The sequence below is a fragment of the Motacilla alba genome, chromosome 28, assembly GCF_015832195.1.
Source record: "Motacilla alba alba isolate MOTALB_02 chromosome 28, Motacilla_alba_V1.0_pri, whole genome shotgun sequence".
Taxonomy (NCBI): domain Eukaryota; kingdom Metazoa; phylum Chordata; class Aves; order Passeriformes; family Motacillidae; genus Motacilla; species Motacilla alba.
The window spans coordinates 2,461,323-2,476,570 of record NC_052043.1 but is presented as its reverse complement, the minus strand read 5'-3'; the positions used below and the strand labels follow the sequence as shown (position 1 = coordinate 2,476,570).

Sequence of the window (15,248 nt, the reverse complement as noted above, 5' to 3'; positions counted from 1 at the left end):
CCATTGCTGGAATACACCCCCTCTTCACTGCCTTGTCCCAGCGGCTCTTCTGTCACCTTCCAAGGGTTGGCCTTTGTTTTCAACCTTTCCTCTGACTTAGAAGACATTTCTTTCTTTTCTAGGAAGACACATCACCACTTTGAACAGCCTGGTGTGAGGAGCCAGGACCTCAGCATCCTCCTGGCACCGCGGCATCCCCAGCAGCAGCCTCAGGGACCAGGGGACAGGCAGCCACGTGTCCCCGCTGCCGGCCGGGAAGCGGAGAAGGAAGCGAAGCCCTGGAACGGGCGGAGCGGGGATGCCGAGGCCACACCTGCCCCGCAGCTGCGGGCCGAGCCCCGCTCGGCATCCCGGGACCGCCCTCCTGGCCGTGCCCCGCCTGTGCCAGAGGGCTGTGATTTTGGGCACTCCAGCTCCGGAAGCGCACCGTTACAAGCAGAGGAGGTACAGGGGACACCTGTGTAGAGAGAGCAATGATGATACATTCCTAGAGCTGGGATACACCCTCCGGAGCGGTCCCCAGGGCTCAGCCGGGCCGGGGCTGGCACCGGGAGATGCTCCCGTCGCCTCGGGACCCGCGGGCAGCGGGCGAGGCTGGGGATGTGACAGTCTGGTCAGAGAGAGAGAGAAAACTAGGTAAACCTTCCCAGAATCGGCTTGGGAGACTTCAGGGAGCTGGAGATAAACAATGATAGCCCATTATTAAAAACAACCTGCAAGTGTTGTTTTCCTAATATCTGTTTTCTTGTTATTCCCATAAGATTGTTTATAAATGGGTGTCTTGTTAATTAGCAAATCACAGAATCACTGGGTTGGAAGAGACCTTCAACATCATCGAGTCCAACCCAGCCCCAACACCTCAACTCAACCCTCACACCCAGTGCCACATCCAGTCTGTTTTAAACCCATCCAGGGATGGTGACTCCACCTCCCCGGGCAGCCATTCCAGAACTTTATCACTCTTTCTGTAAAAACCTTTTCCCTGATATCCAACCTGTATTTCCCTTGGTGCAGCTCGAGGCTGTGTCCTCTGGTTCTGTCAGTGCTGCCTGGAGAAAGAGCCCAGCCCCACCTGAGCACAGGCCCCTTCCAGGAGCTGTGGAGAGCGACAAGGTCACCCCCAAGTCTCCTTTTCTCCAGGCTGAGCACCCCCAGCTCCCTCAGTTGTTCCTCAAATGTATTTTGAGGATACCTGGTTTTCAATCAGGCGAGATGTATTGATTAAATGACCAATCAGGTCCAGCTGTATTGATCAGTGTATAAAAGAAGTGGCTCCAAGTAAAGACATGCACTTATGCCACTCAGCCTTCTGATGTCTCCGTGTCATTTCTTATTGAACAGGGACACAGGGCTGCCTGTGTCACCACCCCGTGTCACCCTGGGGACACTGCTCAGCCCCACACGCTGCTGGCTCTGGAAGGGTTTCCCAAGGAGAAGCCCTCAGGGTTCTGATGCTGAACTCAGCATCAGGGTGAGAGCACATCCAGCTCTCCCCTTCTGCCACTCCACACCTCTGACCAGGACTCTGACAAACTCATGCTCGGGGAACAGATCTCTTGCAATGCTTATAATTGGAATAAACAGTTCAGTGTTCAAACAGGCAAGGGTAAGGACAGAGGCACAACAATCTCCACGAGCACACAGTGCTGCCTGCTGAGGTAACCAGTTTTTCACAGTACCAAAGCTGTTTTGCATAGAATCTTTAATTGCTTCACATGAGCACAAACCTTCAGAATAAACAGGAATTTGCTCACCTCAAGGTGCTGGAATCATGCTTGGGAGTGTGTAAATGTTTTCTGTCATACTATTTTACTTTGACTACACAGGATGAAGCTTTTAAATACATAGATTTTTCTCCCATTTTGTAGAGGTGTCTATTCCTCCAAATAATGCAAGGAGATTCCATTTTTGTGAGCAAATAGTTCTCTGACAAATCTATCCATCAAACCTATTCACTTGGTTTATTTTCCAAAGGAAAAAGGGACAAACAAATAAAAAACCCCAAAGTTAAAATACTTAAATATTATTACATTTACAGTCCTAAAATATGTAAATCAACTGCATTGAATTTTCTATTAGCTTTTAAATATTCACCTCAATATACATTTGTTCTTCAGGGCACACAAGAGATAAATAATTGAGTTAACATTGCTAGATAAATCAAATCATTTTCCTGAGCTGCAAATATTCCAGATGATAACCTTGGAGTTGCTATGCAGTAACTACAAATAGAAACTAAACAGATTAAAGTGAGCAAGCAGGAGTCCACACTCAAGTACCCAGAGGCCCAATTTTCTGACACATCCAGGAGCAGCCCCAGCATTTCAGATTGGTGAGTCAAGGCCAAATGAAATGTAAAACCCAGCTTAAACACGGGGTGCAGGAGCAGCCTGGGATTTGGGCTTGTGCCATGAACAATGTAAGAGCATGAGATTTAAAACAAACAAAACACCCTCAAAACCAAGCCCCACAGCAATTTTGGGTATAGCTGTGGTTCTGAATGTCTAAATAGATTGTGGTGACTTTCAGCCACAGATAGTGGGAGACATAATTCCATTCTGGCTTCAGGATTTTCTCTGCACTGAGTCGAGGAGTGGAGCTCATATTGCACAGCATTATTTCTCTCCCAACTATAAACCAAGCCCTCTCATTTGGGAGATTGACTACAATAATCCAAGTTACTCCCAAACAATTCCCAGTAGTGCCCACGCAGGTGGAAGTGGACAGAAGGAATTAACAGCTTCAGTTAAATCCTGCTGGAAAACCAGTTTTTGTGAGCTGCAGACTTTGACAGCAGCAGGACATGTGAAGTCAGATAAACAGCAAAGAAAATGGATTTTGACTAGAAGTATCAACTGCTAGCAACTTGTGTGTATGTGGAGATAATGCTTTCCATGCTCCTCCCTACAAGCCAGGCAAATTCCTCAGACAAGAGGATAGGTAAAAATAAGGGCAACAAGAATCAGCTACACAGAGCTCTTCTGCAACATTGTGGAGAACTTTTATTTTATCACAACACCTGCTGCATTTCTGCCTTTGTGTTGGTGACTGAATTGATCAGTTATGCTGCACTGCAGATCAGCTCCAGGGGCTCTTTGCAAGCTTCTGTGTTGACTTACCCAAGGAAACAGCAATGTGGGAACTAAGTTCAATCCCAGGATGGGCACTCTGCTCCAGCTATGAGGAGGTTGGGATTTAAATTCAGTCCCAGGATGGGCACTCTGCTCCAGCTATGAGGAAGTTGGGATTTGACTATCTCAGATTTGAGCATTTATGTTTCAGTGCACGTGCACTTTGATCAAAAGCAAAACCTCTTTTATCTGTTGTAAAAACTACTTTTTATGGCAACCAGGGAGTCACAAAAGGATTACGGGACAAACTAACATTGTGTGGGAGAGACAATGTACCATCCCAACTGCCCCTCAGGTTTATGAACTCTCCTCATTAATCTTATCCAGCTTTTTTTTTAGGTTGTTTCCTCTGGCTTCTGGCACTGCATCAGGAGTGTTAACAGTTCGTTGCTGAGACCACACAGAGCTAAGGTGTTTTCTTTGTGCTACAGCCTCTGCAAACAGATTGGGTGGAAGTTTTTGACTCTGAACTTTGAGTTTCTCATCTGGAAGACTGAAGGCTGACAGTTTCCACAGCAAGGAACAAGCTCCACGTCTGTTCTGTTCAATCTACTGTCAAATCTTACACACATCAACTCAAGCTGCAGCAGCATTGTTAATATTATTTTCCTATTTTTTCTCAGCAAAGTAATCATTAAGACTGGTGAAATAATCAGCTAGCCTGGAGGGAACACCACCTCCTTAAGTGTAACACACCAGAAATGGATGCTGCAGCTGGAGGACTCCAACTACTCCCAGATATTCAGAGCCTGCAGAGTTCTTCAGAGAGCCACTGCACCATGCACGTTCCAAACCTAGCCAGCCCAGGGCCTGCAGCTCCCCAGGGCACAGCAGATGCAGTCTCTATGGGCAGAGCATAAAAACCAGTGGAAAACTATCAAGGCTTGCCTTGCAGCCACTCCAGCAACTTCTGAAGTCATTATAAATTCATTTGGCAGAGGAGTGCCATGAGCGCTTCACGCATGCAGAGAGACACATTTCAAATGAGCACTCAAAAGATGAGGAAAAGGCAGATTTCCCTGGGTGGCTGATAGTTCTGGAGTGCTTGGCACCATGCTGGCACCACGGTGAGCCATTGACACCAGCAGGCTTTCCTGGAAAAGACAAGACCCTTTAAAGAACAAATTGCTACACATTTAGAGTAGCAGAAAGGACACATCATGGGGTAAGGGTACTCCAGGAAGGAGATTACAGTAAAATAAACAAAGGAGGATGGAAATCAGTGCTTTGGTGCCCATCCAAAGGACAGTGACTGGCCACAAGAACCCCTTTTCTAACAAGCACAGTGCTTTGGTGCCCATCCAAAGGACAGTGACTGGCCACAAGAACCCCTTTTCTAACAAGCACATGCACAACAGGTGCGTGCAGACAGGAATCCACAGGGTTTTCCTTGAATTCAAAAATCCTGGAATTTGCCTTGCATTCAAAAGAAAAAAGGTCCACCTCAATTCAAAAATAGCTTTTCAGCCTCTGTAAGATATGTTGCTTTAATTACGAGTAGTAGCTTAAATTAAAAAAAAATGTCACTGTGGCATGTGAAGAGACCTCCTGTCCACAGAAAAGATTACAGAAAAGGACTCAAAACTTGCTGGGTGGCAGGACAGTGCTCAGGGTGATCTTCTAGACCTACAACTAGCCTAAGGCTTGTAGTATTTAAATAAATTTTCCAGGTCTGAGCTCTTGCTCTCATTATCAATGGAACCAGCTTGTGTAAGTACATGGAGCAGCACAGAATGTGATCCTGCAGCAGCTGAACTATGGAACACCCCTCAAAAATCAAGCAAGAGTTTAGCACAGAGTGGTGGCAGCTGTGAACTGTTCAAGGACCAAAAACCTCCAGAGAAATCAAGTACACAGCAAAATGCATCCTGCAAGAGAGAGACAGGATAGAACCTGTCCCTGGCAAGAACCCTCATGCCAGAAACCCGTCCTAATCTTTCCTCATCCTGGCGATAACACTCGAGATCACTCCCAGTGCACCTCCTAAGAGGGGTGAGTTTGAACAAAATGCAAGAAGGTGCTTGCTGCAGACACTGCTTGCTCAGCACAACTCCCTACAGCCAGGCAGTGAACTCAAGGAAGAGGGGCCATAAGGAAACATGCTAATTGCATTCTCTTTAATTTGCGTGTGCACTTTTTGGTTTTTTCTTTTAAACAACTGCTTCAAGTCCTTGTTTGCTGGGCAGAGATGCCACGTGAGGCTGTAGTTTCAGTTTCCAGGCTGGCTGTGTGACAGTGTCCATGAAGGTGCAGGACTTTGGGTGACACTCAGAGAAGCTGCTCAAAAATCAAACTGCAGGAATTGCTGAAGTCTCTCAGCCTCTCCCTCACCAAAACGCAAAGGAAAACCAGACACGGTGCAGGTCAGGGGAAGAAGGTGAAGAAAAGCACTTCAAAGGTGCACAGGAGTTAAAATTTCATTTTCTTTATGCCTTCCTCCCCTCTATACAGTAGCAAAGAGGAGACAAAGGAAAAGGAGCAGCAGGGTTCAGTGGAAGGCAGAAGGTTCCCAATGGGCTCACCGATGGCTCAGTGCTGCTGGGTGGGGGGACTTGGTGCTTCACTGCTGCTTGGTTTTAAGGGATAATCTCTGGATCATCTTGTAAAGGAGACCAAAGTGCTGGAAACAGAAGGGAAAAAAAGTAACCATGACAGCTCTAAACACACAGCTTAGCAGAGGGCTTAAAACAATAGCAGTGTGTAAATGCAGTGCCTTGTCTGCATCAACCACTCATCCTGAAGATGGAGTGGGACTTGATGGATGAGGAATTATGACAAGGAAGCCAAGCTATACAGAAAATGATGGCTTACAGAAGTGTTTGTGCAGGTCTGTATCACCTCATTGTGAAGATGTGTTAACGATTTTTTAAATTTTTATTTTTAATGCAATTCTGTTCCTTCTGAAGGCGAGAAGAAAGCTTCAGATTTCAACACATGCAGGGTCCTGGTCTCTATAGAAACACTGCTGCCAGCAGATTCAGGAAGGTAAAAATGAACCAGGCAAAGAGAGATTCCCAGCAATTCACAATTCTTTAACTGGATCCTCTCCTTCACCATTTCCTCAGTGACTTAGAAATTCACTTCATTCCTCTTTTGATTTTGCTGGAGTTGATTGTATTTTGATTTGATATTTGACAGATGTAACAAGATCCAGGCTTCAAACAATTTCAAATTCAAATAACAGAACTAATTATGATTGCTAATAGAAATCAAAGTATGTTTTTCCCCTTGTTTATATTCTTACACATTTTAAATGCTTGTAGTTTCCCTAAACAAATAGTAGACACAACTAACACAAAGTGATCAAAATTGAGAGTGACCTAAAAAGCTTCCCTTTCATTCATGTCCTTCATGAACCCAGGCAGGAACAAAGCCTTGCTCACACTGTCTTGGTTAACACTGACAAAAAAACATTACATTTAATTTGGCTGGCCAAGGCATGGAGCATGACATTTCCAGAGGTATGGACACAGCACGTATTTCTGGTTTCACTGAAAAAAGAAAGCAAAACTCTGAAGATGCATTCCTAAGCTGCATCCCAAGTTCAGATATTTCCTAACAGTACAAGCTACAAGCCTGTAAATTACCAAGGTAACTAAAATTTGTTGTAAAGTTTCAGTTTGGAGCCAAAATAGGTTAGCAAGTCAGTTATGCGTGTCCTTGAGTACAAGAAACAGCTCTAAAAAACAGGTTTGCATTAGAATGGCAAGAGACTGCCTACAGCACAGGTAAGTGACATTATTGTTCCAACTTTAGTGCTGGCACTGTGTGAATTCCTGCATCTAACTTGTTTTATAAGGAAAATAATACATCTGTGTCTCTTACCTGCACTGCAACATAGGCAACACCAAGGTAGGCTGCAATACAGACAGCCAGGAGCAGGTCAAAGATTGCTGGCTTGACCCTGCAATAAGGAAAAGTGTCCATGAAATTGCTACAGCAGTTCCTGCCAGGGGGTGAGACAACAGCCCAGCATGGCCAGGGGAATTCCATACCTGTATGCATTCATCACCTGCTTCAGCTGGTCATAGAAAACAAACTCGGGGTCCCTGTGCAAAGGAGAAATTTTTCAGATTCTGCTGCACTTCTTGACCCTGCAGTCAGGACAGCCCAGAGCTGTTCCCAGGTTCACCCAACCAGGCAAGCATGACCACCCCCATACTGGCTTTGAGCTGATTTTAGTCATCAGGACTTTCTTTGCCTACTATCAGAAGACCAAGGACACAATCCAGAACTCATGCTGGTGTTCAGCTGTCTCCAAAGAGGCTGAACATCAAAGATTCCTTCCTCTGTTCACCAAAACAGCTTCAGCCCGAGCAGGTTCAACAGGATGGAAGCTGCCTTTTTGTAATTAACCAAAACTTGGCCTTCCCCTGCTCTCAGAGTGGGAACAGTGGAACTAAAACAGTTTAAAAACAAGCTTTTCAGGCAGAGGGAGCTGCTGGGCCTTGCTCCTGTGCTGAGAGGAATCACGAGCAGCTTTCTCTGCGAGAACACCAAGCATGAACCAAAACTGACAGGAGAGCAGAGAAGAACAATGTTAAGAAACCAGGAAGCTGCAGCTCAGAGACAAAATTCTGTCCAGGGGGAAGCCAGTTTGTGTGCCCTGGCTGGTTCTTTCATGTCTTTTCTTACCGTTTGTCTGCCTTCACGTGGTGCTGCTTGACGTCCTTCAGGTAGCGTCCCATGTAATATTCTAAGGTGTTGAGGAAGGTGCTGTCCTTATCAATCAGCTGGGCAGCCCTGGGCTGACTGCTCAGCCAGTCCATCACTGACTCCAGCTGCTCCTGCTGGATTTGCTGCAGAAAAAAACCACCAGAGAAAGGGAGTCAACCACACACCAGAGCTCTCTCCCACACTCTAGGTTCCACAGGTTACAAAAATAATGCACTGTGCTTACCATCTGATCTGTGAAGATCTGCATATCTGCAGGAGCTCCCTGCAAGGGAAAATGGAAAAAAGAAACAAGCCAGGTTATCGTTGAGCTTGGCTGGGCAGGACAAGTCTGGCCAGCACTGCATGGTGTGCACCTCTTACCTTTTCTGTCAGATTGTAGATGACCCTTGTCAAAGCCTCAGCAATGATCTGAGTATTCCTGGTCAGTGCTTTAGTGTCTATTCGTGCCCTAAAGCAGAAGAGGGGATGATGAACTTGCCAATGGCATCAGCTTCCTCTAGAAACAACCCTTTTCACCAAGCCTGAATCCAGAGCCCAGCTCCCACCATTAGGCACCTGTGCCCTGACCATCAGAACAGCACAAGCAGCTGCCAGGCCAGGTTCCTGGGCTGGATTTAAGGCCCAGCCTGCCTGCCCAGGCCCCTCACCTCCTGTCCATGATGCTGTTGCGCAGGCTGTCCCGGTGGCTCTCCAGGTGCGAGATGGTGAACGCCGGCAAGCGCCGGATGGCGAAGCGCTCGTGCTCCCACGCCAGCATGTCCTCTGCCAGGTTGATCTTCTTGTGCACCATGGAGAACTTCACCTCTGGGAACTGGCTGGCAACAACCTGAGGACAAGGGGAAGCCATTCAGGGGTGCTGCCTGCTGCAGAGTCCCACCCTGCACTGCCCTGTCTGCCTACACCCACTTCTGTGTGCTCCAGAACATAAGGTGCAGTTATTGACATTATTAAAGCTGGATTTTCAGGTCAAAAAGAGCTGTTTTAATGTCTGTACAGGGCAGCATTTGCAGATCTAGTCTGCTTCACTTGGGACTGTGGTATGAGGATTTGTCTGCACTTCAAATCAAGTGATGCTAAACAATACATGAATTATTTCAACAGCACACCCTTTCTCCAAATCTTCCTTCCTCTCATGGAGAGCTGTATAGTGAGTCCCAAATTCCCATGAACTTCTCCTTACCATCTCCAGTTCTCTCAGAAATGCATGCTGCAAGGTGCCCTCCTTGGGAGGCTTTGACACGTGAAGATGAAGGCTATTGCCTCTGCCCAGAGTGTCAAGGCAGAGAACAAACGCCACATTGTCCTGCAGCAGGCTGGAATCTGGAACAGAAAAATCCAAACCTTTATTGCTACGTCTTGTGCTGGGATTTCCATCCCACTAAAAAAGCAAGGCTCACACAAGGAGATTCTCACAGGAGAGCTGACAATTAATTATAGGCTTTTAACACAACCAGCCCCTTACTCACCAGTGTGGTCCAAATTATCCTCCAGCCACCGCTTAGTTCCTTGATAATTAAACTTGCCACCTCCAGATGCAAAGAACAGCAAGTTATACCTGCCCAGCAAAGAAGCCAGAAAAGGGTTAGCATGCTGCACTCCAAGAATTCCTGCCCTCAGCCTTGGAGGTGTGGTGAAATCACAACCACGTGCACCTGACATCCAAGGCAAACTGCCCATTACCACTTCCCACATGGCACATACTCAGGTAATGGCAGGACAAATTAAAAGTGGGGAGCTCCCAGTGCTTGAGGATGGGATCTGCTTCCCACATCACCCCCTCCACATGCCAGCTACACACATTTAACCCCAAACAGAGCAGTTCCTCACCCAGCATGGGTCCTTCTGTAGGTGTAGAGCCGAGAGAACAGCCTGGCCAGTTCCAGCAGCACTGAGATTCCACTGCCATTGGAGTCAGCCCCGTGGGACAGCCACTGCAGGATGAGGTGGGACAGACACAAGGTGACAAACCTACACTGGCTCTCAGCCACCAGAACAGCTGCAGGACAGAACAGCACTGGGCTCCACTCGTAACTGCCCCACAGCTTTAAGGCCAAGAAAAGACCCAGAAACTCCCCCACAGTCTTAAGGAAGAGGGGAAAAAGGACAGGAACAGAGAGCTGCAGGAAAAAGGATACTCACAGGAGCCACTCCAAAGGAATCATAGTGGGCAACTATCACAACAGTGGGCAGGTCTTCTCCACCCAGCCCTGTCAGCCTTCCCTGCAGAGGAAAGAGAGCAGTGTCACTCCCCATCGCCTCTTGTGTGCCTGTACAAGGACAGCCTGACTTCTACATTCCTGCTGAGTCTGCTGTGGACTCAGTTGTGAAGACTTCAGATACCTGGCTGAGGCTTCTCTGACTTGCCCTGTCAGACCAAATGTCTGATAAAGTGCCAATAAAAGAAATCACCTCATCAATGATGCCAGTTTGAATCCATCCACAACTCACCTCCACACTGGGGATGAGCCAGTCATTGATAGCTTTGCTTTGAGCCCCGCTGGTCACCATCTGGAAGCCATTGGCAGTTGCTGTGTGCAGCAGAACTGAAACAAAAACACCAAAAAAAACCCCCACAATGTACACCTGGGGAAGTTTCATCCCTTCCTGTCCCCTGCTAACTGAGCTTTGGAGAGACCAGCTTTAAACCATTTAAGCCCTCTCACTTGTCACAGGTGTTCATGCAATGACACAGAATCTTGGTGCTTTTTCATTCTGTCCTAAAATCCCAGTATTTTGGCTGGTCAAAAACATTTCCCCAGCAGTACTAATATGAGTCATAAGCGGCAGATCAATAAGACAATCATATAATTCACATGGAAGCATCAAACTGACTTGTGGTCAGACAAAAAGCTTCAGCTTCTACCAACACACCATCACCACTCACCATTTTCAATGTTGATTTAACCTAGTTTTGATTTCTACCTTACTTGAAACTGTGAAGCTGAGAACTTCCAGCAACTGTATATCCAAATATAGTCAAGTGATGCTTTCTTATACTGTGCTTTTCTTCCACTGAATCTCTAAACACTTTGACAAAGGCAGAATAAACACAAAGGCGACAGAACGCCGGCTCGTGGTGCACAGCAGACTCCTCCCAGAGGTGGGAACAGGCCTGTCTTCCTCAAAACTTTTTTCTCCTTGCTAGAACTCACCTTCTGCAGCTGAGGCAGAACCCTGTGATGCAGAAGCAGCCCGTGTTTGCTCATAGATAGACAGCAGCTCCTCATCTTCCACTGCAAAGTAGACTGGCACAATGGTTTCCATAGCAAGCATTTCTGGCTCTATCTCCATGAATTGCTGAAGATTTAAGTGAGACACAAACTTAGCATCTGCTAAACACGAGAGGTGTCAAGAAAAAAATCAACAACCAAAGCAGAGAGAGAAGTTTTAAAATTAGAACGCGATTCGTTGCGCGTTACAACAAAATCTTCCAGCCCTGCAGCAGCCAAGCTTTTCTCCAATGCACCTCCCACGGGAAGGGAAAGAAAACTTTTTTGTTTACCCTCACGACATCCTGGGGGACAGAGGAGATGGATCGTGGCAGGATGATCACCACAGCCCCGGCTGACTGGCGCAGAGCCTTCTGGTACTGCTCGTAGGAGAAGTCCACCAGCCTCATCATGACGCAGCGGCGGCTCAGCACGTCCGCTTCCACGGTGCGCGCCTCCGTGTTCAGCACGGCGCTCCTGGTGCCTGCCGGCGGGGAAAGCAGGAGGGCTGGTAAGGCACGGCACCCCGTGGCCCTTGCTCCAGCCTGCCTCCTGCTCAGAATGCTCCTGGGGACAGTCTGATGGGCTGCAGAGAGGCCAGAAGCTGCAGAAAGCTGAGTTCGCCTCCTTGTCCTCGTCTGAGATGGAGCAGAGCTCTGTGGGTTTTCCTGTGCAGCCACATCCTGCCAGACACCTTGTTCCACACCCCACAGCCTCACCTGCCAGACACCTTGTTCCACACCCCACAGCCTCACCTGCCAGACACCTTGTTCCACACCCCACAGCCTCACCTGCCAGTCTAAATCCTTACAGACCCCTCTTGTTCCACACCCCACAGCCTCCCCTTCCATTTCTACATCCTGCCAGACCCCTCTTGTTCCACACCCCACAGCCTCACCTGCCAGACCCCTCTTGTTCCATGCTCCACAGCCTCCCCTGCCAGTCTAAATCCTCAACACAACACCCAGGTTACCTGTGTGCTCACCTGCACCTAATACCCAACACACCTGGACACAGCCTGGCCTCTCCAGAGCCACCCCCAGCTGGAGGATCAAGCTGCAGAAACCCCTGATGAAAGGACACCACACTGCCCCATGTCACCCCAAGGACACCCCGAGGACACCACACTGCCCCATGTCATCCTGAAGACACCAAACTGGCCCATGTCACTCCGAGGACACCACACTGCCCCGTGGCACCCCAAGGACACCAGACTACCCTGTGTCACCCCGAGGACACCAGACTGCCCCGTGTCACCCCGAGGACACCAGACTGCCCTGTGTCACCCCGAGGACACCAGACTGCCCCGTGTCACCCCGAGGACACCACACTGCCCCGTGGCACCCCGAGGGCTGCTGTCACTCAGCCCCAAGGGAAGGCTGTGTAGCTGGCAGAGTTACAGAGGAGCAGGCTGCTCCTCAGGGCTCGCCCTCTCCTGCTCTCAGTTCCAGCAGATCAAATCCCCCACGGGGAAATGCAATCCCCAGGGAGCACAGCAGGCTTGCCAGAAGCTCCTGCATTCCCCAGGGGAGGGCCAAAAGGACATCTTGTGCAAATAGAGAGGGTCAAATCCACCCTATAATTTATAATTCAGTTTCTTCTTCTATAACTCTGGCACCTCCACTGGAGAGCTCACTGTTCTGGGTCCCCACACAGGGACAAGGTGCTCCAGCCTCTGTTAAACAGGAGCATTGCTGAGAACCAGATTTAAACCTCGCCTAGCTTAACTCTAACATTGTTTTGGTCTTGTCAAAGGTCACACCTAAACAAGAAAAATCTGCATTTACCCTGTGCAGTATCAGCAAGGACCACACACAAGAGAATTCTCCCCACAGAGCTCTGACATTAAACAAACACTAACAGCACCCCCACTCCAAGCAGAGAAAAACAATTCAAAACGAGGATAATCCCTCCCCCATTCCCAAAGGATGATGTGTAAACACAGCAATGTGTGCACCTGAATTCTGCTCTCTCTGACATCTGAGCAGAGCAGACACAGCAGTATTTTCCTGACAGGTTGATTTTCTGAGGTTTCTCTACAGAGAGCTGTGTGTAAATGTAAATCACTCATTTACAAACTAAAGAATTCCCATTCTATCAGTATTAGAGGAAGTCCAAGCTTGTTCTTAAATTGCTCTATGAGTGATGCTGACAAAAACTCTTCCCTCTGCAAGAAGAGGCTGAGCAGCAGCCTGTCACTTGGTATTTTTGGAAAGAAATACAAGAATCTGGAGCAACAAATCAGCTCAGTTGGTCAGAGCACGGTGCCCACCATGGTTAGGGGTTTGATCCCTCTGTGGCTCATTCCCTTTGAGAGCTGGACTCAGCGCTTCTTGTGGGTCCCTTCCAACTCAGGCTGCTCTGAAACACAGCTTTTATCCTGAAGGACATCTCAGAACACACAGGGAACAGGCACAGCAGCTACCCAAAGGGAGACACACAGCCCACCGAGCTAAAAGGCTCCAGGAAAAGAAACAGCAGAAGTTGTTAACTGGAAGCACCTTTAAAAAACAACACCTGGCTTTTCAAGAGGTCACAAAATTGTGAGAGGGGACACTCGGGCAAGCAAAGTGAAAGCCAGCTGAATCACATCCCTGCTAAGCCTGTCAGCAAACAGCTCCCAGCACCTGAGCAAAGAGAGAGAGCCCTACCCCCATGCAGGGCCTGCCTTGGAGCTCCTGAGGCTGCAAGAGAGCCCTCAAGATGTGGACACCTTCTGAGAAAACGTGATGGAAGAACACAGAAAGAATTTCATTGATTTAGAAGCCAGCAGAAGCACGAAGTGTTTAAGAAGTACACAAGCGCAGCTGCAATTCTTATCTTATATATTTGAACTTATTAAGAACTGAAAGAATGAGAGATGGTGTCTTGTGGACAGCCCAGATTAAACGTGAGGCTGTTCACTGTTAACTCTATAGGAAGAGTCACTCACAGACAGAACACATGCCCTGGCCGGGAATAAAATCTCTACAGCAGACCCAGAAACAACCTTTGATTCTGGGTTTGCGGGCACACAGAGGAGGAGGCTGAGGGCTGCAGCACCTCAAGGACTCGCAGAACAGGGCGTGTCTCTGACCCAGACAAAGGTGTTGCACAATCAGCAGGCTGCAAGTGAGAGAACTGAGGAAGTAAAGGTCAGTTGTAACGCAGGGGGAGGACGGGCTCTGAAATGGAGCCACTGGAGCAACACAGAGCTGAGGATGAAGAGGATGAAGAGCGAAGAGGAATCGACCTGTCAATAAAGGAGTCAAAGGCAAAAGGACAAAGCTGAGCTCACAACCGAGTTTACCAGACACAGGAGGGACGCAGCTGGACCCCAGAACACAGAGCCCTCAGCCCACACACAGAAGCCCTTGGCTACCTCTAGCTCACCACCGTGGAGCTCCCAGCCCCTCTCCCGCTCGTGCTGAGCCCGGGCAGTGAAACCCGGCCAGACGGGGCCCTCCTGCGGCCTCCCCCGCGCCTGGGCCTGGCCCCGGGCCCGGCTGCCACCGCCTCCCAGAGCCCCCCCAGCCCTTCCCTAGGCCGGGCCGCCCTCCACGGGCCGCCCGCGGCTTCACGGCCTGCCCTGGGCTCCTGCCCGGGCTCGGGGCTCCCTTCCCACGGCCCCAGCACCCCTGCAGGAGCCGCTGCCGGCGGGCCCGAGCCCGGCCGGGCCGTGCAGTTCCTCACCGTAGGGCTGCCCGCCCAGCTCATACTGCTGCATGCGGTAGACCGTGAACTCGTGCGCCGCCTCGGCGGCGGGCGGCGGCCCCAGGAGCAGGAGCACGGCGGGCACGAAGAGCAGGACGCTGAGCGGGAGGCACGAGGCCTTGAGCACCGACTCCAGCACCTCGCCCGCCTCCTCCAGCATCGCCGCGGCCCCGGCCCGCACTGCGGCCTGCTCGGCACGCACGGCGCGCCCCGCGCGGCACGCCGGGACCCGTAGTTCGCTCCTCGCCGCGAGGGGCGCTGGGAATTGTAGTCGCGGCAGCCCGAGCAGGCCGCGGTACCGCCCCGCCTTGGCCTGCAGGGAGCGCCCTCCTCCCGGCCTGGCGCTCCCGAGCGCCCCCCAGCGGATGGGATCCATGCGATGGGATGGGACGGGATGGGGTGGGGTGGGGTGGGATGGGATGGGGTGGGATGGGTGGGATCCACGGGATGGGATGGGGTGGATCCATGGGATGGGATGGGATCCATGGGATGGGGTGGGATGGGATCCATGGGATGGGATGGGATCCATGGGATGGGG

General features: G+C 49.7%; 1 protein-coding gene across 2 annotated transcripts; it reads right to left on the bottom strand.

The window, feature by feature from the left end:
* Positions 1–1,552: 1,552 nt before the first annotated feature.
* NCLN (nicalin) lies at positions 1,553–14,938 on the bottom strand. Of its 2 annotated transcripts, XM_038163966.1 has the most exons (16): positions 14,690–14,900; positions 11,311–11,501; positions 10,961–11,105; positions 10,257–10,351; positions 9,948–10,028; positions 9,636–9,739; positions 9,275–9,363; positions 8,989–9,128; positions 8,456–8,634; positions 8,169–8,256; positions 8,032–8,070; positions 7,767–7,930; positions 7,127–7,180; positions 6,957–7,035; positions 5,654–5,751; positions 1,553–4,225 (listed from the first exon to the last, which is right to left on the bottom strand). In XM_038163966.1, the coding sequence occupies exons 1-15, from the start codon at positions 14,868–14,870 to the stop codon at positions 5,692–5,694; spliced, it is 1,689 nt and encodes a 562-aa protein (XP_038019894.1). In that variant the 5' UTR covers positions 14,871–14,900; the 3' UTR covers positions 1,553–4,225; positions 5,654–5,691. The 2 variants fall into 2 exon arrangements, with proteins under 2 accessions (XP_038019894.1, XP_038019895.1); XM_038163967.1 differs by having other exon boundaries at positions 1,688–5,751; positions 14,690–14,938.
* Between the last annotated feature and the right edge of the window lie 310 nt (positions 14,939–15,248).